Source organism: Rhincodon typus, chromosome 16, assembly GCF_021869965.1.
Source record: "Rhincodon typus isolate 14 chromosome 16, sRhiTyp1.1, whole genome shotgun sequence".
Taxonomy (NCBI): domain Eukaryota; kingdom Metazoa; phylum Chordata; class Chondrichthyes; order Orectolobiformes; family Rhincodontidae; genus Rhincodon; species Rhincodon typus.
The window spans coordinates 25,176,976-25,204,743 of record NC_063347.1 but is presented as its reverse complement, the minus strand read 5'-3'; the positions used below and the strand labels follow the sequence as shown (position 1 = coordinate 25,204,743).

The 27,768-nt window shown below is 39.6% G+C and overlaps 1 protein-coding gene across 2 annotated transcripts in view; it reads left to right on the top strand.

Moving 5' to 3' along the window:
- Window positions 1–27,768, top strand: part of LOC109922642 (serine/threonine-protein kinase WNK2-like) — a 95,336-nt gene that overhangs the window by 47,538 nt on the left and 20,030 nt on the right. For both annotated transcript variants that reach the window (XM_048606515.1, XM_048606516.1), the window contains exons 3-6: window positions 1,596–1,768; window positions 7,525–7,745; window positions 10,641–10,798; window positions 25,660–25,748. In XM_048606515.1, the coding sequence (XP_048462472.1) occupies window positions 1,596–1,768; window positions 7,525–7,745; window positions 10,641–10,798; window positions 25,660–25,748 (641 nt within the window). The remainder of the gene's footprint in view (window positions 1–1,595; window positions 1,769–7,524; window positions 7,746–10,640; window positions 10,799–25,659; window positions 25,749–27,768) is intronic.

Sequence of the window (27,768 nt, the reverse complement as noted above, 5' to 3'; positions counted from 1 at the left end):
AAAGCAGTTTGCAACCATTTTAGCATTACATGTTGCCCTTTAAAATATGAAAGTGTAAGAATCTCATGAGTATTGAATGGAGTTCTTTTATTTAATGTACAGCGTTCGTTAGTGTGGTTGGCTTTTAACTGGGGTAGGCAATAAATGTTCAGTGATGCCCACATCTTGTGAATGAGAAAAATGGAAAATCCTGCTAGTGTAAAGAGTGCAAGGGAGTAGCCCTGAAAATGCCCTACTGAATGGTAGGAAAGCAAAGTTGAGTGTTGTTGAAAAGCTGAAAAAGAAATAGCTATTTCTGTAATCTCTAGGATCTTCAATTATATACAATTGACACCTAAGATTGTCTGTCTGTCTGTCTATGAATTGAGAAGATATTGTACTAAAATAAATAGTTATTGTAGGGTACCGTCAACTTGTGCTGACACTCTTATTTAAGGTCAGATTGATTGTACAATTTGTTCCTTACAAATTCATGATGTCTAACAAATCCTTGTCATAAAATCCATCATATAACTGGTCAAACTTCTTCAATAAGAAAAGGGTGTCAAAAATTTTAAATTTAGTTTTTGACTCTGAAAACCAGAATACTGATTGAAAAATAACTTTAAAGAAGTTTGGTAGCTTGAAAGTCTTCTCAGCACAGAAGGCAAAATTAGATTCCTCAAAACAGAGGAGACATTGTAAAAAGGCAGGAAAAGCATCATCGAATACTGGAAATTCATTGCACTGATGGCAAGCTCCGTTTGTGTTAGCTGAACTTTCTGTTGGATATAGCACAAAATGTAAAAAAAAAAGCAATATCTTTCCAATGTTAATTAAAATCTTGTAAAGAACTAGCAAACTTTGAAAAGTTTGTGTTTTCAGCAGTTCTGGAATTTATTAGAAAATCTGCCCGTACAGACAATTCAGCATTTTTGCAATGCTTGAAATGTACCTTTTTATAATGTGTATATACAATATATAACATAATATAATGCTGGTACTGAAAGTGGTATTTGGAAATTCAACCTTAATAAATTCAACTTTGGATAACTGGGGCGAGTTAATTATGGGTATTGATTAAATATATTTATGGAATTGGTACTCTCTGAATTTGTATGTTAAAGATCATTTGTATTTCTGGCGGCACAATCACATTAAGCACAGTTTATCAAAAGTCACAGTTTCTAGATTGTGGGACACGGTTTGTTCAGAATATTTAAATATGCATTTACCATAAAGCTTTAATATTGATGTACAGTGGTTTACAGCTCTTGCTGACCATGGCGTGTAAATCCATACATATAATTCCTGCCTACATAATGTAATGTGAATTTCAACTAGATAATGTGAGCAAACCTGTACTGCAGCAACTACTTTCAGGCTGGCAGCTACAGTGTGAACACCATGAGAACCAGAAACAAAATTGTTCCATTTGAAGTAACAAAATTGTATGCAATTGATCTTCATAGTCTTAGCATAATTAGTATATGTGCTGTAAAACAATTTAGTTTTATTTTTTTAAACAAATTAATCAGAGTCTTGTTAAAACATTAGTTGTCTATTTCTCAATTTATAATTAGATTTTCAAATTTCTTTTGTAACTTTCTACACAGGACAGAAAACTTGCAAAGGCAGAGCGTCAGCGATTCCGAGAGGAGGCAGAAATGCTTAAAGGCTTGCAACATCCCAATATTGTTCGATTTTATGATTCTTGGGAAAGTACTCTGAAAGGGAAAAAATGCATTGTTTTAGTTACTGAATTAATGACCTCGGGAACATTGAAAACGTAAGTATTCTAAAACATTTGCATTTGTTTTGGTGGTAAAAATAAATATGATAATTGCAGATTTTTAAAATAAGTTATCACCTCAGAAAGCAGGTGATTCTCAATGGAAGTGAAATTGTTTAAACTTAAAATGGTCATCTATTTTTCCAAGCTAATTAGTAGAACTAAACCCCGATACACACTCAAATATTGAGTCAATTTGAGATTCTAAAGATACTGCACCTGCAGGAGATGTAACTTCATACTTGCAAAGTTACTATTTAGTTACTAAAGGCTAATGCAACATGGCAGTCACCCTTAACAAACGTGAAATTCTATGGATCTCAAAAAAAAATTCACATTTAGAGACCTCTAAGATTATGTTCCATTATATGAACAGATCAAAAACCGTTTAGTGGGGATGAAATTGAGATCAGAAAAGCAAATATTAACCAATAAGCTGAGTTTCCCAGTGTTGTAGATAAGCTACAAAAACGAAGTTGCTGGAAAAGCCCAGCAAGTCTGGCAGCATCTGTGAAGGAAAAAACAGAGGTAAAGTTTTGGGTCCGGTGACCCTTCCTCAGAATTGAGGAACTGTTCTGAAGAAGAGTCACCGGACCTGAAACGTTACCTCTGTTTTTTCCTTCACGGATGCTGCCAGACCTGCTGGGCTTTTCCAACAACTTTGTTTTTGTTTCTGATTTATAGCATCCGCAGTTCTTTCGGTTTTTGTTGTAGATGAGCTGATCAGCCTGTATTAATTATCGTAAAATAGTGAAATGAGTTGTATATTACACATGCCCTTCCGTATAAAGGGAAGTCTTGCCCATGACAGCCCTGTCCTCCAGAACTGAATCCTGCAGACCATTTGTCTGGTGTAGAAATCCAGAAAGTAAACACTTTTCTTGATTAGCTGAAATTCGCTGATCACTGCACAGGGAAGAAATTTGATCCTCCTGACGTCTGATGAAAGGCAAACTAGTCTTGCCACACCACACTACAAGTGAAGACTTAAAATACTTGCCCTATTGCCTTACCTACATCTAGGACAGGGGTGATCTTGACCCCTTTTCCCCATGATAAGACTGTCTTTTTTGAGAAATTCCACCCTCAATTTTCACTTCACTTGTCGTGAATAAACTTAGCTGTCATGGGGTAGAACTAGATAAAACTAGGAAAAAGTAAATTGTATCTATGTAGTGCTCTTAACATAGAAAAGCTTTGGATGTATTTCAAACAGTTATAATCTGAAAAAGGATTTTAAGCCAGAAAGTGAGATGTTAGGGATGATCAAAAGGTTGAACAAGGATAGTTGTTTAGAATCTTAAGGGAGGAGAAGAAGTGAAGGTGTTTATGGGGAAATTCCAGAGCAAGTAGATCTGCGACCTAAAGCATGATGTCCATGGTAAGAAAGTTGTCAAGGAGCCACAGTCAAAGGAATGGAGATTGAGAATTGGTGAATGGCATGGTGGTGTTCTAAGGACTTGAGGAAGCTGCAGCAACAGGAAGGACATGGCCTTAGACACTTCAGTAGTTAAAAGACTACTTAATTAAAAGAGGAACCTGGATCCAGTTCAGGTGATCAAGAGCTGGGATGATGGGTAAGCAGAATTGGTGTAGGATTATAATTCAGGCAGCAGAGTTTTGGATAAGCAAAAGGTTATCAAGAGGAGTCTGAGATCCTGTTTGGCAACATTGGAACCGATCAGTCTGAAGATAAGAGGCATATATGAAGCTTTCTACATCAGATTGGCTGAGATAATAGTTGAGGTGAGTGATGGTACAAAGGTAAAGTTTGGTGCTTTTACTACGGACAGGATAAAGGAACAAAGGTCCTTTTGTGGTTGAATAAGGGCTTGAAAATAATCTGGATCAGCATGAGTCGGCACTTGTGGGAAGAGCATGGAATTAGTGGCAAAATTTCAAATCTTATTTGATTTTAATCTTGCCAATATTTAACTGAAGTTAAGATATATAAGTGGGCAAGTAGTCTCAACTTGAGCAGTAGAAGAACCAAGTGAGATGGTGGAGAGCTAAAGCTTGATGTTGTTGTCAATGTTGATGGAGAAGCTGAACTCATGCCTGTAGTTGATATGCTAGCTGAGATGCAGTGTGTATATGAACACATCTCCCACTACTTTTTTCATCAGCCTCTTACAGAAGAAATTCAGTATCCACCCCACTCTGTAGTGGAAACAAATGCTGTCTGCTGTCCTGTCTCCTATTCCTTTCCACCTGTGAAAGCCACAGTTGGTTGATGGTACAATATAGCTTCCTGTGTAAACTGAAAGGAAAATTGACCTCTGCGCCAGTGCTAGTTAACTTCTCTCCCATGCACTGTTACCCCAGTTAATTTCATTTTTTCTTTATCCTTTACCACTTGAATTTTGTGATCTCATTCCTTTCTTACTAATTTCATCTCAATACTGGATTTGATCTTCATTCACAGTGCAATTAAATGTGACACTCCATTGGTTAAATGTAATTTTTGGAATTAAAAAGATGGATCTTTCTTCAAATTGGAAAATTGGGTTTCATTCTGGAAATCTAATGGCAAATATCTTTAAATTGAAAATTCTTTAAGGGCACTAATTGTTTTGGAGTGTTTTCTCCAAGTTTTCTAGAATGATCTAGTTCATATAATGTTGAAAGTGTAATTGCCTGATTGTACCATAATTTCTGCTTCTGAGTTGCAGGCTGTTTCTCTATCTTGCTCTTGCTGGCCAACAAAAGAAGGAAAGGGAAAAGGTGATGGATACCTGTGAATCCTGCACCAAAGCAGGAAGGAATCAGAATTTGGTCATTATTATCTCTGCTTTAGGACTTATTTAGTAAAGTTGAACACTTCCATTTTTCTAAATGAATTCTGAAATGCCACAATCCATACGTTTGTGCATTGATCCAGAATTTTTCTACAATAAATGTTGGAAATATGCAGCAGGTCTGGCACTACCTTCTCTCTTGACCATTGTTGCATTAGCTAAGCATTTCTAACACTATTTCAATTTCAGATTTTGAGCATCCTCAGTATTATTAACTATTTCTCTAAGTAGCTTTTAAATATTTCTTTCGTTCCTCCTTCAATTACAAAGTTAAATGTGGCAGTATTCTGCTAAATTCTGTCTATGGTATCTGTTTCAGTAATGAGAGATGATTGAGGTGTGATGTTTTACTATTCTAATGAACAGCAAATGTTATTTAAACTGAAATAGAAAATAATGACCTCTGGAGTGTAGTACGTTTGAAATGTAAATAAAACTCTATGGGTAAAAATAGAGGCTGCACATTAGAGAAATATTTGTGGTCCATGGACAGAAGCAACTAAACAATACATGAACATTCTAGCCAGTGAACCCCCAAACTCAGTTCTGGATGCAGTGTTACAATATGTTAGGTAAAGTAATTAATCAACCATAATAATTACCAAGAGTGCAGATGACAGTAGTCAGAATTTGTGGTGTGATTGCAGAGGGAGCATTTGTTAGTACAGTATATAACTTACCATTGTGGGCCAAAGGATAATCGGTGATTTGACATCTAGCAGTGGGCCCTTTTTGATTCTGCTCATATGAAACAAAAATAGTAATTGTCAAATCCACAGTGAAGACTTAGCAGCTAAATATTTCTCTTGACCAAAAATATTTACCTAAGCTAAACTTCTAGATTCATGCGAGCAAAAAAAAATCTTTTGGCACTTTATCCCTATGCTAAAGTATTATTAAAGAAAAATACAAATATATTAAGTAACTAAAATGTTAAATTGTTATGAATATGTTTTCCAGTTTTGTCAAGCCTTTCTTCAATTTACTGGAGTACACTTCCAAGGGTACAGATGGTCCATCTTGGGTATCCCTTTTCTAGCCCAAAACTGCAAAAGCTTGTTGTTGGGAGCCACTTGCTACCTCATGTCTGATCAGCTGACTTGATACAAGCAAGGAATTGAACTTGTCTCTAGCTGCTGAAGGGCAAAGCTGATATATTTGAAGCATACAAATGACTCTGGCTTATTAAATCTTTGCTATGTTCTGTTACCTTTTTAGGGATGTGAGGGTGCCGTTACCTGGACAGCTTTCATTGCCCTCCCCAAATTACCTTTTTGCACTGGCTTATAAGCCTTGATGATGTAATGTGCAACACTTATGCAATCCTGTATCAGTTTGAATTTTGGTTTTGTAAGGCTTTACTGGTTTACTGGTGAAATTCAGAGTTGGGAATGTTTCAGTTATTTTTGATTTAACAAACTTTCATGTGAATTGAATGATTTTATCTAATATGGTGCCATAAATTATGCCACTGAACTCATAATCTGGAGACCTGGAGTAATATTCCAGAGACCACCACATCAGTTCAGTTCTGGTCTCCCTGCTATAGGAAAGATGTTGTGAAAATTGAAAGGGCTCAGAAAACATTTACAAGATGTTGCCAGGGTTGGAGAGTTTGAGCTATAGGGAGAGGCTGAATAGATTGGGGCTGTTTTCCCTGGAGGTTCAGAGACTGAGGGGTGACCTTATAGTAGTTTATAAAATTATGAGACATAGGTTCAAGGTGAAAGATTTAAAAGGGACCCAAGGCAACTTTTTCATGCAGAGGGTGGTGTGGTGGAAGCTGGTACGATTACAGCATTTTAAAGACATCTGGGTAGGTATATGAATAGGAAGAGTTAGAGGGACATGGGCCAAACGCTGGCAAATGGGACTAGATTAATTTAGGATATCTGGTAGGCATGAATGAGTTGGACCGAAGGATCTGTTTCCGTGCTGTACATTTCTATGACTCTATAATTATCTGGAATATAACAGTTTGTATAAGTACTGGTGAATCTATATCTGCAGAATTTTTGTTTGCTCAGAGAGGTGGCTAGGCTGGCAAGCTGGTCACCTGCCAAGAGTTTTCACTATAGAAGAACCAAGTGGAGGTCGGGAAATTTGGGGATGACAGCCAGTTTGTATGATAGCCCTGTTGATGCTAGGACATGAATTGCCAGATTGGGGTGACCTCCGGCAGAGGAGTGGCTAACACTGCATCCAGGTAGGCGAACTGCAGCATTCACCATAGCCATTGGAATACAACTGCAACCATTGATCATCCAGTAAGGGAGATGACCATCCATGACAATGACCTGGCAGCTGTGATTGTTTTGAATTTAAGAAACTTCAAAGGGCATTTCCATATTGTTTGCTCTTTTCTTAAATTGGCAGCAACTCACCCCTACTGGTTTCCTAATGCATCTTCAGCCACTGGAGCTGGACTGCCGTCTTTAAAACCTTGTTGAGCATCAAGCTCCAGCGCAACATGGTATAGGGACTGGGGAAAGCATTCAACATTGGTGTCTTGACTCCAGACTGGAAAAGTTCAGCCCCATTGAGTTATCGGATTGTCATATAACAATCGGTTTGGTGCATTAATATCATTTTTAACGAAAGGAAATTTGCAGTTCTTACTTGACCTACATGAGAGTCCAGATCCACAGCAGTGTGCTTTATTCTGGCTACCCTTTGAAATGGCGTAGAAACCCATTCAGTTATAGTCACTATACTTCCCACTGCTTTCTTGAGGGCATTTAGGGCTAGGCAGTCAATGTTGGCCTTAGCAGTGATGTCCGCATCCTGGGTACAAATATATTTTTCAAAAATCATGTTCTATAATATTTATTACAATTGCTTTATCATGCATAGCTTTAAATTATGTTTCAAATATTCCTGAAATGTTTACAGTTGCTATTTTAATCTTGATTGTGCATGTAATTAAATCTGTGTATAATATTTTTGTATTTGCAGATATTTAAAAAGATTTAAAGTGATGAAAACAAAAGTAATGCGAAGCTGGTGTCGGCAGATATTGAAAGGGTTATATTTTCTACACACGAGAACTCCACCGATTATTCACCGGGATTTAAAATGTGATAATATTTTTATTACTGGGCCCACGGGATCAGTGAAGATAGGAGATTTGGGTCTTGCAACTCTAAAGCGTGCCTCTTTTGCCAAAAGTGTTATAGGTAAATACCTGACAATTCCTTCAAATTTGTTATGTTACATAAAATAAACAAAGGTGTATGACATACGATCCCTGAAGCCTGCCCAGCTGTTTATGATCAGACTGAACCTTAATCTCAAAACCACTTTCTTACCTGATCTAAGATAATGAAAAAAAAAATTGTAGATCTTATATTCACAGCAAATGAGCATTCTTACCCCTCTGGGGATAGACAGTTCAAAAAAGTCACAAACCTGAGAAGAAATCTCTGCCTATTTCAAACCAAAAAGCAAGTTCCCTTATCCTGAGATACTGCTCCTAGTTATATATTGTCCAGACAGTGGAAATTGTCTTGCAGAATCTATGTTATTAAACCTTCTTAGAAAGTTGTACATTTTAAATAAAATTGTTACTCATTCTTGGAAACCACACACTAGAAGTCCGTTCTACTCAGCCTCCTCATAGGCAATCCTCTCATCAAGGAGTCAATCTATTAAACTGCTCTTGCACCCTTTAAGACAAGTATATCTTTATTTAAAATTCTATATAGTCCAGATGTGGTCTAGGTAAAGGCATTTCTAATTGCTTGCTTTGTTTGCATGTTCCAGCAGATTGGAAAACAGCCAATATGACGTGACTGTTCAAAAAAGGAGGTATAGCAAAGATGGGGAATTATAGGCTGGTTAGCTTAACTTCTGTTGTGGGAAAAATGCTTGAATCTATCATCAAGGAAGAAATAGCAAGACACCTAGGTAGAAATTGGCCCATTGACTCAGCATGGGTTCATGAAAGACAGGTCATGCTTGACTCATTTGCTGGAATTCTATGAAGACATTACAAGCACGGTGGACAATGGGGACCTAGTAGATGTGGATCTGGATTTCCAAAAGACATTCGACAAGATACAATTAAATCACTGTCCCTTAACATTCAATTGGTGTTACCATCACTGAATCCCTCACTATCAAACTCCTGGAAGTTATCATTGACCAGAAACTCAATTGGAGTTACCACAATAACACAGTGGCTTCAAGAGCAGGCCAGAAGCTCGGAATACTGCGACGAGCGACTCACCACCTGACTCCCCAAAGCCTGTCCACCATCTACAAGGCACAAGTCAGCAGTGTGGTGGAATGCTCCCCACTTGCCTGGATGAGTGCAGGCCCAATACTTAAGCTTGACACCATCCAGGACAAAGCAGCCGGCTTGATTGTGAATCTGTGGAATTCCCTGCCCAGTGAATAGTTGAGGCTTCCTCATTGAATGTTCTTAAAGCTAAGATTTTTTGAATAGTAAAGGAATTAAGGGTTATGGTGAGGGGTTGGGTAAGTGGAACTGAGGCCATGAAAAGATCATCCATGATTTTATTGAATGGCAGAGCAGGCTCAAAAGGCCAGATGGCCTACACCTGCTCTTGGTTCTTACGTTCTTAACTTGAAAAATAGCTTTTTTAATGCCAGTATTTAATGGTTTCTTGTGATTTTAAAAAAAAAAAGCTTTTTTTTTCTGCCAAAGTGAACAACCTAATTTCCCCTCATTTTATTCCACCTGCTAACTTTGTGCCTCTTACTTAACATACCTATGTCCCTTTGCAGAATCTGTGCCCTTTGTTAGATTTTGGGGGTTAGTGACCACCATTATTCAGTATAAGCAGTTGACCATTTATAGGGAATTTTCTGATTAGTTTACTAACTTTAAGTATTAGTTTAGAATATTATACATCTGTTAATTTGTCAAAAAATGTACAACCCGTGTTGATTAAAGATTTACTGATAGCAGAGGATGAGCAGGAAGTAGGCATAGAATGTGTCGATCTCATTGATGTTTTGAAGGTAGCCTCCACCACTTCCTCTGGCAGCTTGTTCCATAGACTCACCACCCTCTGCGTGAAAAAGTTACCCTCAGGTCCTTTGTAAATCTTTCCTTTCCCACCTTAAAGCTCTGCCCTCTAGTTCTGGACTCGCCCACCCGAGGAAAAAGACCTTGGCTGTTGATCATATCCGCACCCCTCCAGATTTTATAACCCTCTATAAGGTCACCCCTTAGTTTCCGACACTCCAGTGGAAAAAAATACCCCTAGCCTATTCAGCCCCTCCCTATAGCTCAAACCCTCCCATCCCAACAACATCCTTGCAAATCTTTTCTGTACCCTCTCAAATTTAACAACATCCTTCTGACAGAAGGGCGACCAGAATTGTATGCAATATTCCAGTATACTTGGGTGCTGGGGTGTGAGGCAGCAGGCTGTTGTGGATCTTGGACTGAATGCTACATCTAGGAGACCTTTTAAGTCCCCTTCATCTTTTTTTGTTGGTGAGTGTGATCAGGGTGAGCCCTGATTGCTGCTGCCAAAAATAAACGACGCAAAGAGCAGGTCTGTTTTTTTTTAAAAAGAAGACTATTTGCAGTAAATTATTTCTATCATTTCCATCTGAACTCCTACACCCGCTCTAATCAGGAACTGAAACTACTCTACCCCTGTCATCAGAACCTTGGAAAGGGCCACAGATTACAGAACTGAAATGAATGAGTGTAGTCTTCAGTGATTCTTGTGTTTTTGACAAAATATGGAAGCCATCTTGTTCTGTAGTTATGCTGTATCCTGAGAATTGATCATTTTGCTTTTTTAGAAATTGGAGGATTCTTACATAGATTAAGCTAGTTTTATTAAGTCCGTTGTTCTGCTTTCTGTTGAACAAGGAATTCTTTAAAGATTTACTCTATTGTTTATGTCTAATATAAGCAATGAACTTGTGTTTAATGTATATTTACAGTTATTGACTGTACATAATTTATCAAAGTTACAGTGCAGTCAGCAATCATGACTCCACAGTCTAAGGTTCCCTTTTCATGATTTTGAGAGTTAACAGTTCTTTCATTGTTTGGGACTATTACGTTTGTTTTTAACTGTCTTCAGGTACGCCAGAATTCATGGCTCCAGAAATGTATGAAGAGCATTATGATGAATCTGTGGATGTATACGCTTTTGGAATGTGTATGTTAGAAATGGCTACCTCAGAATACCCATACTCAGAATGTCAGAATGCTGCCCAGATCTATCGGAAAGTTACAAGTGTAAGTGTTCGTTATCCAAAAGAATGACTAATGCTTTGTCAAGTGGCAAACAGATTTAAGGCAAGATAGAAGTTGTGAAGTGATATAAAGAAACTTGCCTTAATCGTGAGCTTTTTGTGCACCAAAATGTATGCAGAACACAATTGCTTTCCAAATCTATATGATTTATTAAAAGGGAATAGAACTATTCCAAAAGTTATTCCTTCAGACTTCTCCTGAAAGGTTTTATGCGCTGCCTTGAGTATTTCAGATTGTATGATGTACTGGTAGCACCAAGGCCTGAGAATGAGTGTAATTGATGGTGATCACTGGGGTCTGGCTCTTTACTCCCAGGTGTTTTGAGTGCTGCTATGTGGTCAGAGGGAAAATTTACCCAAAATACCTAGAAAATTCAATCGTAATGCTGCTGAGAGTTAAATGGATAGAATCTTTAAGCCTCCTTTTTCAGTCACTGGTTCTGTACTGAACTTATTGCTCTGAGGCTCATTACTGAACCTATGATTGGAGGAATAGTGAGAAGTTAAATGGTGATGGGGAGGTGCTTGCAGAGATTGAGGCATGAGTTGGAGTGGCTGGTGTCATGAGGCTTTAGTCGTGGTGAACAGAGTAATGGGAAGCTGCAAGGGTCAAGAGGAAGAGAATGATTGCATAGTTTGAAGATAGGGTAGTTGTAGGGGTTGGGGGAGGAAAGAGGTGTAGGCTGCTGAGATGGGAATGGAAGAATGAATAGAAGGAGAAGATACAGCAGGAGGATGGTGGATAGATGAGGTGGGGAAGCTGTAGGGGTGAGGTGGAGGTTGGATGGATGGTGGCCAATCAATTGGAAGGCTGCAGGTGGGGTGAGAATGTTTGGAGTGGGAGCACTAGATGGAAGCTGCAAAGAGGATGGTAGTAAGAGCTGGAGGCTGCAAGGTAGAGGGGAGAAAGAGAGGAAGACTGCAAGGGTTGAGGGGAAGGACAGGCTGCAAAGTGAGGCGCGAAGAGAAGGGGGCTGCCAAAGAGTTAAGTATTGGGAGGATAGAGCGGAAGGCTGCAAAGGTGGAGAGAAAAGAGAATGAGAGAGGCTGCTGTAGGGAGCAGAGGAAGGCTGTAAATTGGAAAGACAGAGGGATGCTGCAAAATGGATGCGAGATTAAATTTAACTCTGAATATTCAGCGAAAAGGGTAGTAACTGCCTGGTTAATGTCATCTAACTTTGTACATATGTGGAGAAAACATATTAGCTATGACAGCCTTCTATTTTGAGTTTTTAAAGTTCAAAAATGTAACATAGTTTTAATGTGAGACTTTAGTAAATGTATGGTTCTACATAATTTTTACAGTTACAATTTAAGAAACTACAACTTTTGATTCTTTTATTGTGCCCTGAAGCTTTTGCCATTCTCTTTTAGTCCATTTTAAGAAATACTTCCTAGTTGGTTGGCAGACACTAGGGATGTTACGTGCAACACAGCTGCACAGGAAAAGAACTATTGTAACGTAAATCCTGACGTGTCCCAAAATAAATAACATTTGCCTTACCACTTTCGGAAAGAAAAGTATTTATTATACCTTGCCTCAAAACGATTGCTAAATAATGTTTACTGAGAGCTATTATTATAGATAGCCCACATTCAAGCCCATTAAACTAATGAAGTCAAAAGCATCTGGAATCAAGACCTGTCTTTGTGCATTACTACTTTTCCACTCCGTAAAGTTAACCTCTTCGTAAAATATCACTCACTATAACAGTTCCTCATCTGAACTAAAACTTGTTTTCTTTGTTTTTAATATGAGACAAATGGATATAATTTCCCATATGGGTCGTGGATTGCATTTTACTTCAGATTTTACACTAAAAGTCACATGGATGACATTTGCATTATCTTAAGAGGCCTTGAATTCAAAGGGATGAAGTTTGGTAACACCATTGAATGTCAAGGGGTGGTGGTGAGATGGTCAATGCCTGACGTTTTTGTGGTGTGAATGTTACCTGCCCAAGTCTGTATATTCTCCACATCTTGTTGCATTTGAACATGGACTGCTTCAGTCTTTAAGAGATTTGTGTCCTTGATAGGATTGAAGGAAACTACTAGAGTCTAAGCTGCTTGTAATATCACCTTTCCATGTAACATTCTGCTAATTGTATGGTATCTATTATTTTTCTCTAAGATACAAATTAATCAGTTTTTTTAATTCACTTATGGGATGTGGGCATTGATTTGTTTGAGCAGTACAGGCAGATCATAGTATACAAGGGCATACAGATCACAGGCTTAAAAAAATGTCTTAGAGGCATACAGGTTATGTAGCACAGGGTGTGCGCTAGGCAAGATCAACATTAGCAGGATCAGCATTATTTGAAGTTAGAGAGTCCATTCATCAGTCTAATAACAGCCGGGAAGAAGCTGTTCCTGAACCTGCTGGTGTGTGTGTTCAAGCGTCTGTATCCTCTGCCTAACAGAAGAGGTTTTAGGAGAGCATTACCAGAGTGCGATGAGCCTTTGATGTTGGCAGCTTTTCTGCAGCATCGAGCTGGGTAAATGGGGTCCATGAATGGAAGGTTGGCTTCCGTGATGGTCTGGTCTGTGCAGACAACCTTCTGTAGTTTCTTATGATCTTGGGCAGAGCAGTTGCCATACCAGGCCATTACGCACCCAGACAGTATGCTTTCAATTGAGCATCTGTAAAATTTGGTGAGGAACTTTATGGATATGCCAAATTTCCTGAGCTGGCTGGCTGAAGAAGAGGCATGGTTGTTCGCCTTGACCATCGCATCTATGTGGGAAGTCCAGGACAGGTTGTCAGTTGTCATCACTCATAGAACTTGACGCTCTCCACCGTCTCAATCTCAGCTCTGTTGATGTAGGTGGGGGTGTGTTCTCCTCCTCGTTTCTTTCTGACGTCAATGATCAGTTTTTGAGTTTTGCCGACGTTGAGAGAGAGGTTGTTTTCATTGCACCACGTTACCAAACCCTTTATCTCCTTTCTGTATTCTGACTCGTTATTGTTCGGTACCCATCCTACCACGGTTGTGTCATCAGCAAACTTGTAGATAGCATTCATTTGGAATTTAGCACCACAGTCATGGATGTATAGGAAGTACAGTAGGGGGCTGAGCATGTATCCGTGGTGGGGGTGTGGTTCGCCGGTGTTGAGGCTTATTGTGGAGGAGGTGCAGTTGTTTACCTTCACTGCGACCTGTGGGTCCGAAAGCTGAGGATACAGTTGCAAAAGGTGGAGCTGAGACCAAGGTCTCGCAGTTTGGAGATCAGTCTGGAAGGGATAAAGGTTTAAAGTTTTTGAGAAGATTTGTAGCTCATTTTGTGGATGAGGTTGTAGATAATGGTGTTGACTACAGCTCCGCCTTCAATGAGCAGGAGGCTGAAGTAGGTATCCTTGTTGTCCAGATGTTCCAGAGATGAGTGCAGGGCTGGTGAAATGGTTTCACTGTGGACCTGTTACGTTGGTAGGCAAATTTTAGGGTATCAGGGCAGGCTGGGAGACAAGAGTTGATGTGGGCCATGACCAGCCTTTCAAGCACTTCATGGTTATTGAGGTCACAGCCACTGGGTGGCAGTCATTTAAGGCACACTGCATGTGCTTTCTGGGATGATGGTGGTCTTGAAGCAGGTGGGGACTTCAGCTTGTAGAAGGGAGAGGTTGAAGATGTCGGTGAATACCTCTGCCAGTTGGTCTGCACAGGATCGAAGTGCTGTTCCGGGGACTGTCCAGGCCTGTTGCTTTCCTTGCGTTGACTCTCAGGAAGACTGATCTGACATCTACAGTGGTGACAGTAGGCACAGGTACATCTGGTGCTGTCGGGGCAAGTGACGCTGCGCCACTGGCATTCTGCTTGAATCGAGCATAGAAAGCATCAAGTGCATCAGAGAGGGATGTGTCTTTGTCCGCTATCTTTCTTGGTTTCATTTTGTATCTCATAATGCTGTTTAGGCCTTGCCACAGGCTACAAGAGTCTGGTTGTTTTGGGCCTCTAACTTGGTCTGGTACTGCCTTTTGGCATCCCTGATGGCTTTGAGGAGATCATATCTGGATCTCCTATGTAGGTCTGGATTGTCTGACTTGAATGCTGCATGTCCGGTCTTCAGTCGGGAATGGATTTCCTGGTTCATCTAAAGTTTCTGGTTGGGTAACACTGGAATTGACTTCCTTGGTACGCAGTCCTCCACGCACTTACTAATGAAGTCTGTTATGGTGTGGCGTACCTGTCCAGGTTTTCCGCTGAGTACTTGAATATGGTCCAGTCCACTGATTTCAAGCAGTCCCGGAGACAGTTCTCTGCTGCGTCGGACCAGCATTGTACTACTTCTTGTGAAGGGTCCTCCAGTTTCACCTCCTGCTTGTAAGCTGGGAGGAGGAACACAGTGCTATGATCCGATTTTCTCAAGTGTGGGTGGGGGGTGGAGTGGTTGGCGTCTTTGGTTGTGCAGCAGTGGTTCAGCCCTCTGGTGGGGCAGGAGATGTGTTGGAGGTACGCTGGCAGCAACATCTTGAGGTTAGCTTGGTTGAAGTTGCCAGCCATGATGAGTAGGGCTGCGGGGAATTTTGTCTCTGGAGTGTTTGTGGCAGTGTAGATTTTCTCTAGGGCATTCTTCACACCTGCATGGGGCTGAGCTGCATTTATTGCCCACCCCTAGTGGCCCTTGCAAAAGTGATGGTGAGTTGCAATGAATTATAACAAAAACAGGGCTCTCATTTCCCACATGGAGTAGGTCACCGAAAGCGGCATGGCATGGACTGGTGTAGCCCAGAGCAGGACACTCTCGGCGGCATAGGAAAGTTGGACTCTCTTTAAGTTATCTGTCTTTATTCTGTGAATGGCACTCATGTACGAGTGACGGTGCATAGTTTTCACTGCATTTTATTTTGAATGTATGTGACAATAAAGGATATTCAAATATTCAGAAATAAACAAAATGGTGGGGTCTGTGATTGACTAGTAAGCCGAATGATGAAATGAAAATAATGTGCAAGGCCAAATGAGATGAAAACGAAAGAGTTAAAGAAATGAAAGATGGGTCCAGAGAAATTCAGAATGATCATAGCAGAAAGGAAGGGAAGCATGAAAATTCTGGTCAAGGACATGGAAGTAGTAGAAGGACAACTGGATGCAGACTAGTCAGCTGGCCGTATGCCAATAGGGAATCTCCACCCCAAACACCAGCCCTCACCTCTTCCACTTCCTGTGGCTTGGTGCAGCTGTTTTCCATAACCAGCACCTGCTGTTGGAGAGCAAACGAGTGATGGTTAAGATCTGAAGATATTGACTGAAGATTAAGGCTGAAAAGTGTCCACCAGAAGGGTCAGATGTTATTCCTCAAAGTTCACCGGAACAATGCTGGAGGTGAAGAACAGAGGTTAGAGCCGTAGAAAATTTCAAGTGGATAGCTTCTGGAAACTCCAGATTATGTAAACAAACCAAACCGCAATTGTTAGAAAAGCAACAACTATTTCATGGAGTCCAGCATCTAAGTTGAAAGGAAGTTTTGGCTTTTATGTATGTGTTTACAGTGCTAACATTGTTTCATACGAATATGTAAAGTACACAGGCAAGGATATTTATATTTACTTTGTTTTGGAAAATTAGTACATTGTGTGGTTCCTCTGGGTTGGTATTGCTATATTAAGTTTCCTCTATCAAGAATTGTATTGTAAACTGATAACTGTTGGTGCAAATGGACTTTATCATCTCTTCTCTTACTCCCTATTTCCAACAACCTTTTTGTATTTTTAGCTTTTCTGAATGCTTGTTCTTTCTCTTCATTACTATGAATAAATTCAATTGGTGATGAAATCTTGGGATTTATTTATCCTTGAAGCATTCAGCCAGTTATATAGTTAATCTGATCAGTGATCTCTGTTTGCCTTTCCTAAATTTTAAAACCTGTACGGAATATCTTGAATTGTCTCTGCAGCTTTGATCGTTGATCCTTATTCGTACCATTTGCTAATGTAAGGAATTTTGGATATGTAGAATGGTGTACAAATGCTATTACATATGCGGCCATGATCTTTTTTAAAGTTTGGTTTTCAATCCTGACACGAAGCCTGTACAAGTCTCATTTCTTTCAGGTAGAGAGCTGTATTTGCATCTGATTAGAATAGTACCTCATTTCTAAAGAATACTTTTGTGTATTTTGTTTGTATTGATCCTTCAGACACTGTGCCTTGGTAAGTTTGCCTGTCAGACAGACATGCCCTGAGTTTAAAATGTGTCCTCAAATCATCAATTATGGCAATTGTGAAATAATATTTTAGGTAGCTCCAGTGGTGTTTTGACTAGATGAAATGCATTGTTTATGGTTAGCATCAGTGTTGATATAATTTTATTTGTCACTGTCAGTGAAGATGTAGGAAATCTGAAGTGGGCAAAATTCCTAATTTCATAAGTGAAACTTTTGGATACCCGTAAAAGAAATTGCATCCTTTGAAATCAAAATGAGAGAGGTTAATGAATAATGTGAGATATCTTTGGATATCTATAGGTATCTTTGCTGTGGTTCTGTGGATACCAGTGATATTAGTACTAGAACAGTGGCCCAAGGTATCATATTGCAAAGTCTTTAGTTTCCTTGTAGATTTTTAAGAATGATTTACTATTACTATGTTTCAAGCTAAAAAAAACTTCCTGCTCATCTTGAATAGTTACTTTAATGGGCCTAGAAGAAAGGCATTCTTTGTTTTGCCTCAATCTATCTCGATCAGGTTTCATAGTTTTAAAGCATTGCTGTATTTAATCTAAACTTGTGACACTGTTAGTTCAGCATTGTACTTCTCGCACCTGTCCTGAACATATGGTTCTTCATACCATGTCTAGTTGCTACACCAAATTGGTGTGTTATTTTGTTGGTTGGTTCAATAAGCAGCAAAAAAACTTACTGTCTTTTGACTTATTAGATGTAAATAAATGTAAATCTGTTCAGAGATAGTAGGAACTGCAGATGCTGGAGAATCTGAGATAACAAGGTGTATAGCTGGATGAACACAACAGGCCGAGCATAGAACATAGAACATAGAACATAGAACATAGAACATAGAACATTACAGGGCAGTACAGGCCCTTCGGCCCTCGATGTTGCGCCGACCTGTGAAACCAATCTGAAGCCCATCTAACCTAAACTATTCCATTATCATCCATATGTTTATCCAATGACCATTTAAATGCCCTTAAAGTGGGCGAGTCTACTATTTTTGCAGGCAGGGCATTCCACACCCTTACTCCTCTCCGAGTAAAGAACCTACCTCTGACATCTGTCCTGAAGAAGGGTCTAGGCCCGAAACATCAGCCTTCCTGCTCCTCTGATGCTGCTCGGCCTGCTGTGTTCATCCAGCTGTACACCTTGTTATCTCTGTAAATCTGCTCAGTTAAGTTATAGTCCTAGTGTCCCATTTTTATCTGTGTTGTCTCTTAACTTTTGTCCTTCTGAATGGAAATTTCGTCTTTGTGCAAAGTATACCAGTGCTGTTTTGGGACAATACAAGGTGCAGATCTATTTGCTGGGACACCATTTGTTTTTGTTGATGGGTTTAACCTGAGGGTTACGCACCTCCAGCGAGGGGAGAAGTTGTGAAGGAGAGTCCTTCATGGTAACCTCAACCGATGCAGGAATTGAGCCCATGTTGTTGGCTTCTCACACTATATCACAAACCAACCTTGAGCCAACTGAGATAACTGATGCTAGTAGCAGTATGAAATTACCTAACTTCATCTGTTGCTCAGACTTTGAGATACTTCACCTTTTTACTGGGCACTTTGCAGGACTGAGTGACTTCCTTGTACATTTCATGACTGTGATATACAGTGAAAAATAATTGGATTAGAGTAGCCATTAACTTGCCTGTTTGTTTTCATGTGCCCTATTTCAACGTCGAGGTTGCATGGTCACAAAAGGCTCAGGCCCTATTTGAAATTTCTGACAAGTCCAATCTTGTATTGAGTGGAGCTACAGGAATCCCAATGAAGATGGGCTTATGGTGGGTAGTTAGATGCTTTCTGTCTCCATCAGTTGCAGTCGTGCAAAAAGACTTGAAGGTTGCTATTATGCCTCTGTTCAGTAAAGCTAGAGAAATAAACTAGGTAACTGTAGGCAAGTGAGCCTAACATTGTTGATTGGGAAGCTATTGAAAACTGTCGGGGACAAGATTGCTGCCCAGGGAACTGGCATTTACTGAATGACTGACTCCTGTACAGTAAGTTAATGTATGAATCAAGATAGACTTTAATTTGGACTTTCAAGTGACTACTCTGATTAGACCATTTCTCACTCAATCATTTAATCAAAGAGAGCTAGTAGTAAGTTGAAGGTAAATTATGCCTTATCTCAAAGAACTTAATTGTTAGTCAGATATGAGATTGATGAAGGTAGTGAGGTAGATTTTGTATCATTGGGCTTTAGTAAGCCATTTGAAAAGTACTACAAGAGTGTAAACAAGGTCCCAAGCCCACTGAAATTAAGGGGAAAATGACAGCATGGAAATGGACCAGTGATTGGATGTGGCAGTGGATAGAATTTTTTCAGACTGTGTTGACTTGCAATGGTGTTCCACAGAGTTTTGAGTCCATTACTACTTTATCTTTTCCAAATGACCTAGACTTGAATATAAGGTGCAGTATTATAAAGTTTGTGGGGAACATTAAAACTTGACAAAATAGTAGGCAGTGATAAGGATAACTCTAGACTTCAGTGTGGTGAGGTGCATAGAAACATGATGGATTGGATTCAGTGCAGATTAGCTTTCCCTGTGAGCTGCACAACCACGCAGCTGCTTTGATAGTTTGCATATGCCTATCAGCGCGCCATTGCTTTACCAGCATTGACTTACTGTTTCAGAGGTTGTTTCTGTGCGTGGGCCTCAGAGGACTGTGCGGAACGAAACAAAAATAGATTGGGAGGGCTAATATGGGAAGGCAATATACTACAAATGTCATAATTTGGAAAGATGATCATAGACCTAGGTGTCCATATGTTCAAATATTTGAAGGGGCAGGATGAATTGGCATTGTAGGTCAATAATACATGGGAGCTTGAGTTTATTAGTAGAGGTTTCAATTATAAAAGCAAATGAATTATGTTAAATAATCACTCTTGAGAACAGTTCTTGGACTTCTCCAAGAAGATGTGAAGACTGTGTGTTGTAGAGTTGGTTTACCAGGATGTTACCAGGGATGGAGGGCTTTGATTATGAGAAAAAGCTTCAAAAGCTGTAATGGTTTTCTTTTGGAATGGGAAGAATTTTAAAGTATCAGAGTTTAAAACGAGCAGTGTTAGAACATAGAACAGTATAGCACACGAACAGGCCCTTTAGTCCATCATGTCTATACCAATCATGATGCCATTCTAAAGTAATTCTGCCTGCATGTGGCCCATACCCTGTCTATTCATGTGTCTGTCTAAATGCCTCTTAAACATCGCTATCATATCTGCTTCTACCACCTCTTGGTAGCACTTTCCAAGCAGTTACCACCCTGTGTTTTTAAAAAAAAAACTTTTCTCCCAGACTTTTATCCTCTCCGCTTAAATCAATGCTCCCGAGTTTTTGACATTTTCTACCTGGGAAAAAGACTCTAAACACCCTGTCCGTACATATCATAACTTTATGCTCTTCTATCAGGTCGTCCTACAGGCTCAAATGCTTTAGCAAAAACAATCCAGGTTTGTCCAACCTCTCCTCAAAACTAATACACTCCAATCTATCCTGGTGAACCTCCTTTGTGCCCTCCCCAAAGCCTCCACATCCTTCCAATTGTGTGGCCAGTAGAGAAAAGCTGTTCCCCTTTGCAAGTGAACCAATGACAATTGGTCATAGATTTATAATCTTTTGCAGATAAGGTAAAGGAGGGGTAAGCATTTTTTCTGACTTAGGATCTGGAACATTCATCCTGAAAAGTTGGTGATCACTCGTTCTGTAAATAATTGCATCAGAGAGTGCAGCAGCTGCTTGAAATTATTTCTAGGCCGTACTAATTGTATTCCATGCTGTACATTTTCTACATTAACTGACAAGAAACGTGAACAAAAACCAAGCAAAACAAGCAGTTTGACAATCCATTCTTTGCTGTTGCTTTTTATTTTAAACATTGGGAATTAGGAAATAAATTCTTTAATTCAATGTATGATCTGTCTAGATGTAGATCTGAGCTCCTTCTAATCCAAAATTCTGATTTGACCTACATGAAGGATCTGCTGAGCCAACTTCCCTTCCTGACGAGTTGAAGCTGATAACTTGATCCTAAGTTTTGATTTTGTTTTTTGGCTGTGGACAATATCTACTCATTGCAAATGGGATCTTCTGCAATTCTTGGTGAACTAAAGAGCTGGACTTCTTTTTAATATTCATTTGTGGGATGTGGGTGTCATTGGATGGCCAGCATTTATTGCCCATGCCTAGTTGCCCTTGAAAAGATGGTGGTGAGCTGCCTCCTTGAACCTCTAGTCCACCCGCTGTGGGTTGACCCACAATGCCATTAGGGGGAGAGTTCCAGGATTTTGATCCAGCAACAGTGAAGGAATGACGATATATTTCCAAGTCAGGATGGTGAGTGGCTTGGAGAGGAACTTGAAGGTGGTTATTCCCATACACTTGCTGCCTTTGTCCTTCTAGATGGAAGTGGTCATAGGTTTGGAAAGTGCTGTCTGAGAATCTTTGAATTTCTGCAGTGCATCTTGTAGATAATATATACTTAATTCGTATTTGTAGTTAACAGGCAGAATTTCGAACTTGAGGTATCAATTGAAATATAGGAAAAAAGTGAGCTGGAGTAGGCTATTCAGCCCACTCTGACATTCAGCATGATCATGGCTGATTATTTATTTCAATGCTGTAGTCCCAAGGTCCCCCTGTATACCTTCACATCTCCTAGCCTCTAGAGGTTTACCCATTTCATTTCTAAACATTTGCAGTATCTTGGCCTCCACAGCTTTGTGGTACAGAATTCTTCAGGTTCTCCACTCTGTAGAAATGTCTCCTTATGTCCGTCTGAAATGGCCTACTATGTGTCTTGCTCTGCTCCCTGAACCTACTTGCCAGAGGAATTCATTCCCAAATGCAATCTATCCAAGTACATCAGAATTTCATACATTTCAATGCGATCACTTTTCATTCTTCTAAACTCCAGTGAATACAGGCCTTGTCACCCAATTCTTTTCTCCTGTGACAAACTTGCCACTCCAGGAATCAGTCTGGCATCGTTGCAATCCCCCTGTGACAATTACATTTCTTCATTTGGGAGACCTAAACTGTGTCAATCTGTAACGCATTTGAGCATAAAAATTTTTCAGAAGGGGAACATCCTAACTGGAATCAGGAAGGGTCATGGAGGACTGGAAAATGGATAATGAAGGGAATGAGGAGAAGACAGAGTTAGCCTGACCTTGGTTGTTGGTCAGATTTTAGAGTCCCTTAATAATGAGGGGATTGCAGAGTCCTTGAAAGTGTGTAATAAAATAGGGCTGGGTCAGCATGGCTTCATCAAGGAGAAGTCATGCCTGATAAATTTATTAGAATTCTTTTGAGGAAATAATGAGCTAGTTAGACAAAGGAGAGCCAGTGAATGTGATCTGTTTGGATTTCCAGAAGGACTTTGGCAAAGTGCTGCACAGGAGGCTGCTAAATAAGATAAGAGTCTTTGGTGTTAGGGACTGGCATGGATAGACGATTGGCTGACTGGCAGAAGGCAGAAAGTGTGGATAAAGGGATCTTTTTTGAGATGGCAACTGGTGACTAGTGGAGTTCCACAGGTGTCTGTGTTGGGACCACAACCATTAATAATCTGGATGAAGAAACTGAGGGCATTGTTGCTAGATTCACAGATGGCACAGCTAGAACGAAGAAAATTACAGCTCAGGAACAGGTCCTCCAAGCCTGCGCCGATCCAGATCCTCTATTTAAATCTGTCGCCTATTTTCCAAGGATCTGTATCCCTCTGCTCCCTGCCCATTCACGTATCTGTCTGGATACATCTTAACTGACACGATCGTGCCCGCCTCTACCACCTCCGTTGGCAACGCATTCCAGGCAAGTGAGGGGCACATAGTGTTGAGGAAGTGGGGAAGTTGCATAAGGACTTGGACAGGCTAAGGGAGACTGTGTATTCTACCTGTCACTTCTTTGCTCAATGTGGGAGAGTGAGAGGTTTCCAATTTGTTCGGAAGAATAGAGGTGTAGACTTGGAAGTCCTAGTTCAGAATTCTCTTAATGTTAATTTGCATGTTAACTTGACAGTTAGGAAGGCAATTGCAATGTTAGTATTCATTTCAAGAGGGCAAGAATACGACAGCGAGGATGTACTGCTGATTTCACATAAGCCTGTGGTCAGACTGCATTTGGAATATTGTGAGCAGTTTTGGGCACCGTAGTGAAGGAACGACGTGCTGGCCTTGGAGGAGGTTTATGAGAATGATTGCTGGAATAAAGGGCTTGTTATATGAGGATTTGGGTCTATATCTGAAGTCGTTTGGATGGATGAGGGAGATCAGATTGAAACTTACAGAATACTGAGAAGCCTGGATAGAATGGATGTGAAGAAATTATGTTTTCATTGGATTTAAAAAATGAAACTAATCTTACTGTGGATCACTGCATTCTTTAAATTAGGTTTGTGTTCTTCTTTTCTGTTTTTATTCTACTAAAATGGGTTTCAGAAAGCAGCAAAACATCTTAGGCCGCAGTTTCTGCTCAAGGATGCGCAGTTGGCTATTACCAAAGACATGAGAAAGGCTGATTGACACAGTGATGACTGTCATTTCAAATTTTTAAAATATTTTGTCACTAATATGAAGACCATTTGATAAATATATGAGCAAGAAATAGTACGAATAAACTCATGCTGATTTTAGTGGCAGATTTCAAAATCAGATACTGCATGACTGCAATTAAAATCTTGGTTGTAGGATGACAACCCAAAATGGCTTCAGTTGAATTATTTCTTCAGTCTGGATGGTAATTCTTACTGTAAGTCCACGATAGCCATGGCTAGCCTGGCTGGCCTTGGAGAAGGTCCAGAGGAAGTTTGCAAGAATGATCCCAGGAATATGAGGAGATGTTAAACAATCTGGGTCTGTACTCAATGGAGATTAGAAGGATGAAGGGGATCTCATTGAAACTTGCGAAATACTGAGAGACCTGGATTGAATGGATGTGGAGATGATATTTCCATTGGTAGGAGAGGCTAGGATTCAAGCACAAAGTCAAGGGCTGACCCTTTAGAACTGAAATAAGGATGAATTTCTTCAGCTAGAGGGAGGCTAATCTGTCAAACTCATTGCTGCAGAGGGCTGTAGAGGCCCAATCATTGAGTGTATTTAAGACAGATAAGTTCTTGATCAGTAAACAGGATCAAGGGTTATGGGGAGAAGACAGGAGAATGGGTTGTAAAACATCAGCCATGATTGAATGGCGGAGTAGATATGATGGGCTGAATGGCCTAATTCGGCTCCTATATCTAATGATGCCTTCTGTCTTGAAATTAAATTCATTTTGCTGCTGAAAAAGGAGCGAAGCACTGAAAGCTTGTGTTTTCAAATAAACCTGTTTGACTATGACCTGGTGTTGTGATTTCTGACCTTGCTGCTGAAGACTTGGTTCAAGATGCAAAGTAACTTTTCATAAGTTTTAAATAAAAGCAAATTAAAATTCATATCCACATCAAGGACTTGTTTGTATACATAATACAGACAGGTGCTGAGTAGAATGCCATTGCAATTATTGAACTCAAACAATCTGATGGGAGCTGCCAAAGTATCAACTGTGGATGTGGTGAAAAGGCATGAAATAAAATACTGAAGAAAATAAACTTTTGCAAAACTTTAGAGGTTGTGAGAGGAAGATGAGCAATTTTTAATATTAAAGCTCTAAAACTTATCTGTCTTAAATACACTCAATGATTGGGCTCTGCAGCAATGAGTTCAACAGATTAGCCTCTCTCTAGCTGAAGAAATTCATCTTTATTTCATTTCTAAAAGGTCAACCTTCACTTTCTGCTCTCGAGTCCTAGCCTCTCCTACCAGTGGAAACATCATCTGTTTTACGTTGATCCATCAATCTATTAGAAATATCCTCATGACATTTACAGGATGGTTTAGCGACTATGCTGTAGTTTAACAGGATCTCAAGGATACATTGATGGAAGAAACTCATCTAGACATTGGTACTGTACCTTGGTTGTTCCTAGATTGTCGTATATTCAGTGTGTAAGAATCTATCCCTCCCTTGATAAGAATATGATGTTAAGTTTGTGAGATGGGGTGAAGGAAATATCATACTTTCCAGAAAATGGTCCGGAGAAGTTGAAATACAGCCTCTGAGAGAAAAATTTGTTATTAATGCCCCATAGGTGTGTGATGAGAAAGTTTCACTATCATGGATAAAGCATCTTTTCATCTAATATATGTGACATGTTTTGCTTTAGAATTTCTGCCGGAAAATTGACCACAGAGATGATCAATTGAAGCCTTTTGCGACTGTGACAATCTTTAAGGCTTCAATATAGCGTGTTAGAGATATAATGCCAGCTTTTTCTGTAATTATGAATTTGCTGTAAATTTTTATGATATTTGCCTTTCCAAACATGAAATTTTCAACTTCAGATTCATCTTACCTACATGTATCTAAAAGTGGGAAGTGTTACTGTGATGGAGTAATTCTTTGAATCAATAATTTTTGTGAATTGTTAATTGTACACTAATAATGTTAACATACTGCAGTTTCAGGCTGGGATTACGGAGAATCCACATTGTATTATACTTCTACCTTTTTGAAGCTTGCATTGATTTTTAAATTGGTTTTCAATACTTTTGATAACAATTCTCATAGCTTAAAAAAAAACCAGCAAATTTGTGCAACTTTGTGTTCTAAATTTTCAGGGTGTAAAACCAGCAAGTTTTGGCAAGGTCACAGATCCAGAAATAAAAGAGATCATTGGAGAATGCATTTGCCAAAATAAAGAAGAAAGGTTTGTAACAAAATCGTGAACAAGTATGTATTGTTTGTCAGACCTGATTACTGATTCCTTTGTATTAATTACTGAGACATTTGGAGCAAATGTTCTTCAAGTTATCAGTGAGTCCTTGACTTAGTTTACAACTTGCCTTTTAATATTTATTATCAAAGAACCATATATTGTGTTCAACATGGAGTGGTACAATGCAGCATTATTTTCAGCATTAATCTTTCGTTGACAGAGCCCTTCAAAACATTTGCATTCAAATCAGCATCTTTATTGCAACTATACTTTAAATATAGGATTTCTGGTAATTTTTTCACGAAAGACTTTGAGAATCAAAACCCCTCATTTTGGGGAAAATGCAGCGGAAATTCTTGGATAGGACCAAAAATACAAATTTTATCAAGATTTGGCCTTGTGGCTTGTTTATAGTCTTAGAATATGAAAAACTAATTGTAAAAGGTAGATTTATTTCTGGTCTCAATATTACTTGAGGAATAAACACTTTTAATTCACCTGGCAACTTTTCTAAAACTATTTCATTCAAGTTATTCGAATCTTAAATGTTAGATGAGCTTTTGAGTAATAAGTTGTATTTATCCCTGCCATTTTGCGACACAAACAATTCTGTTATGTATTCAGTGTGTACACTGTTGCATTGAACGTAAAATTTGAATTTGTATTTAACAACAGAGCTCCCAGTGAAAGGATCCTATAGATATGTGATTGCACTAACACAGCTTTTTGAACCCTGTGAATTCGGGCATTTGAACAGCAATTGCATCAAAGATAAATTATGTTGGGTAAAAGAGATCATACTGCAACAGCATGTCTGCTAAGAGAATGACTATCTAATGTTAAAAACAAGTTCCAGAGTGTCTCAGCTTATAAATCTCAACAGCTACAGCGCATTGAAAGAAGAACAGGCAAGCTTGTCTGCCATGTGGAGAAGGAACTCAGGCCTGTGCACTGATAAATAGCTCAGACTGATCTGTTGAAAAGTAATCTAGTCCTTTCAAGCGCAACAATGTGGAGAAAAGAAACGAGTATAGAAGTTATCGGAAAGATGAAGGCTGAAGGTCAAGTTGCAGATATTGTGGAGATGATCACATACACTGTGAACATGCTTTGTTTTGGTTTATAATTGCAAGAAACTTTGCACACAGTTGTTTAGCTAGGAAGAAGACCAAAGTCTACAGATGCACTTTCTGCTGAAGTGTCAGACTGAAAAATCAAGCATGAGCACTAGAGAATCTAAAGCCACTGAACTCAGCAGATACAAGTTGGAATCTCATAGATCATAGAGTCCCTACGGTGTGGAAACAAGTCCTTTGGCCCAACAAGTCCACACGACCCTCAGAGCACCCATCCAGACCCATCCCCCTATAACCCGCCTAATCTAGGCATCCCTTGAACGCTACGGGCAATTTAGCACGGCCAATCCATCTAGCCTGCACATCTTTGGACTGTGGGAGGAAACTGGAGCACCTGGAGGAAACCCACGCAGACACTGGGAGAATGTGCAAACTCCACACAGACAGTCGCCCTAGAGTGGAATTGAACCCGGGTCCCTGGCGCTGTGAGGCAGCAGTGCTAACCACTATGCCACCGTGCAGACCACTAACCCTAAGCATGTCAGAGGAAATTTGTAATATTCTTCAGATGATGCTGACAACTGAGCAAACAGTGAGACAGAAACTATAGGAAAGAGGTGTTCAAGGCAACAGCATAATTCAACAGCTGGGCAAGAACATTTTGAAACAGAATTAGATCACACGTTATTCTAAATGGACATTGGTGGAAAAGCTGACAATTTGCATGCATATAAAGAAACTAACAAAAGAGGGACTAACTAGAATAACAAAAGTTTTGCTCAAGCATGAGAACAACTGTGTGCATAGTGGATAATGTAGTTAATTCAGTGTGAATGATAGTGTGTACATACTTCTTTTGTTTGAAAACTTTGGATGTTTGGATGGAAATGCAACTTCTGACATGCCATCCACCCCCTCTCCATGCCTTCCATACC